This window comes from Chaetura pelagica, unplaced genomic scaffold (assembly GCF_000747805.2).
Source record: "Chaetura pelagica isolate M959 unplaced genomic scaffold, ChaPel_1.0 scaffold426, whole genome shotgun sequence".
NCBI lineage: Eukaryota > Metazoa > Chordata > Aves > Apodiformes > Apodidae > Chaetura > Chaetura pelagica.
Window position 1 is genome coordinate 91,969 of NW_009953576.1, and position 2,445 is coordinate 94,413.

Below are 2,445 nucleotides of genomic sequence, written 5' to 3' on the forward strand. Positions count from 1 at the left end.
GTCTGGTGCAGCCTCAGCTGGCACGACATGACTAATCTAGGGAGCTGGCAGGAGGGGCTGGTAAGCAGGGAATTAATTGCAGGCAGCTCCTGAGCTGCCCGGGTGTTTGCAAACCTCTGGAGTCTGCCTCATTTCTGAGTTTGTGGCACCCCGGAGACATCCCACAGGCACACCAGAAATTCAGAAAAGCCAGTGCCATCTCTGCACACAGCACTGAGGCTCCCACTTCCTGGGCAGAGCATGTTCGCTCCCACTCCCTACCACTAAACCCTTGCCCTGATGGATATCATGGCCAGGGACCCAAGCATCCCACTCCTCTGCCTCCCTCCTCATAAGGCAGGCAGAAGACAGCCACTCTTCCCAAGCCTGCTGGTAAGGCTGGCTTAACATGAAGTTGTCAGACACTGACTGTGGCCCAACTCTCACTGTCACAGGGAGGTCGTGTCCTGTTTGGGCAAGGCTCTCCAGGCTAACAGCTGGTTGCAAGCAGAGGATCAAGTGATTACAATGTGTCAGGGGTTGGTGACAGCCTATAAACCATGAGTCCCAGGGCTTGACTGTCAGCCACTGTTCTGCTCACACCAGTTCCACAGCACTGGGACAGGACAGGGTCCTGTGCCACCATGAACAACATCACCAACAAGGACAGCTTCAAGTTCTGGGTGACCCTGAGACATGCCCATGACTGATGCTCACCTTGGCCATGGGAAGCAGGTGATTCCAGAACGGGGCCCCCTTGGCATCCGTGCTGCGGCAGGACGTGGGCACTGGATGGCATGGCAGGACCCTCTTCTTCCTTGCTGGAGGGGACAGGCCCTCATCCTCAGAGCAGGAGTCAGCCACAACCTCACCAGCGGGCAGCAGCTTCCTTTTGGCTGGGCAGCTGCTGCTACCACTGAGCTGGTTGCTCCCACAGGGAGTTTTCTCCAGGGAGCTCAGGTTGCTGGGCTCAGGGCTGAGCACTGTCTGCAGAGCTGGGGGCTCACTGCTCCTGCTGGCCACCACCGGCCCTTCCTCTTCCCCACCAGCCCCACTGCTGTAAGTTGGGCTGCTCCCTGGCTTCTCTCTCTTCTCACTGGAGTCCAACTGGGCTGTTTGTGCAATATTGTGCAAATCAAGGTGAAGTAAGTTGTGGCCACTTGCCCGTTCCCCATTCTCTCCGTAGTCTGTAGGCTGATCCCCCGATGAGACAGTACAACTATCTCTCTTGTGCAAAGTACTGCAAGCAATGTGCTGGGGCCAGGGGGAGAAGGACACATCCTGGGACTTGTCCTCCCTGCTGGCCTTGGGGCTGTGGCTTGGGCTGCCCTCGCAGCGGTGCTCCACCACCCGCAGCCCGCTGTGGGAGAAGTGCTGGGCAGAGCCACACAGGGACAGCTCCTCCACCAGCAGACCATCTTCAAAGGTGTTGTCATCATCCACAGGAGCCTGCCCGGGGCTCCCGTCACGTTTGCTGGTCCCCCCCCCGCCACCCCAGGGAGTTCGTTTGGGATCTCGTCCCCCCTCGGGAACCCGCTGCTCAGGGTAACCCCTCTTGATGGCCGGCCGGCTGCCTGCCCGCTGCTCCGTGCTCTCAGGGGAGCTGGAGAGGTGGGAGAAGATGGAGACCTGGTAAACCTTCTGGCGCTAGATCTCCGTCTCATTGTAGCCCATGAGGATGCTGCGGTGGGTGCACTGCTGCGAGGGGGGCTCCAAGGGCCCCTCTCCACCAGGCGAGGACAGGCTGGGGTCCGTGCTGTGCTCCGGGGGCAGGGAGGTCTCTGTGTGGATGTGCCTCATGGAGCCTCACTTGCCTGGACTCCGAGTGGAGTCGGAGTCAGAACAGCCCATGCAGCAGCAGGAGGGGGAACCGTAAAGTGCCACAGACCAGTGTGTGGGAGAGGGACCCCCTTGCTCAGGACATCTGAGTGAGCCCTCTGCTACAGGACGCTCCGCAGCGCAGCATCTGGAAAGAGAGAGCAGGAGGAAGAGATCAGCCCAGGACTCCTCATCTGGGCTTTTGGCCACCAGGGACCTGCTGGGACACGGACAGCTTCCAGTGCAGCCACACTTGGATTACCCTCTCTGGGGACGGAAAGAGCAACCAGGCTCGTGTGGCTCTCTGAGGAGCCCTGCAGCATCACCCAGGTTGGAAGGAACTTTAGATTCCAAGCCCCCTGCCATGGGCAGGGACACCTACCACTAGAAAATGTTGCTCAAAGCAGGGTCAGCACTTCCTTCTTTTTGTGGGCACAGAAAGGAGTCTCCAGCTAGGCTGCAGGCCACTGGGGACAAGACTGGACAAGTGGGGAGAACGGAGCCTGCCTTCTTCCAGGGACTTGATGTGCTTGTGTTGTTCTAGAGCACAGGAGTCAGCCAGGCAGGACCAGAGGTTCAGGACTATGATCATCGCCTGGGGCAACAGGAACAAGATGTCCTAGCACTGGCCAAGAAGACTTGCCCCAT

General features: G+C 59.1%; 1 protein-coding gene across 1 annotated transcript in view; it reads right to left on the reverse strand.

Moving 5' to 3' along the window:
* The window catches only part of FAM214B (family with sequence similarity 214, member B), a 9,411-nt gene extending 7,632 nt beyond the window's left edge, over positions 1–1,779 (reverse strand). Inside the window, 1 exon segment of the mRNA XM_009999702.1 lies at positions 697–1,779. Within this exon segment, the coding sequence (XP_009998004.1) occupies positions 697–1,779 (1,083 nt within the window).
* Between the last annotated feature and the right edge of the window lie 666 nt (positions 1,780–2,445).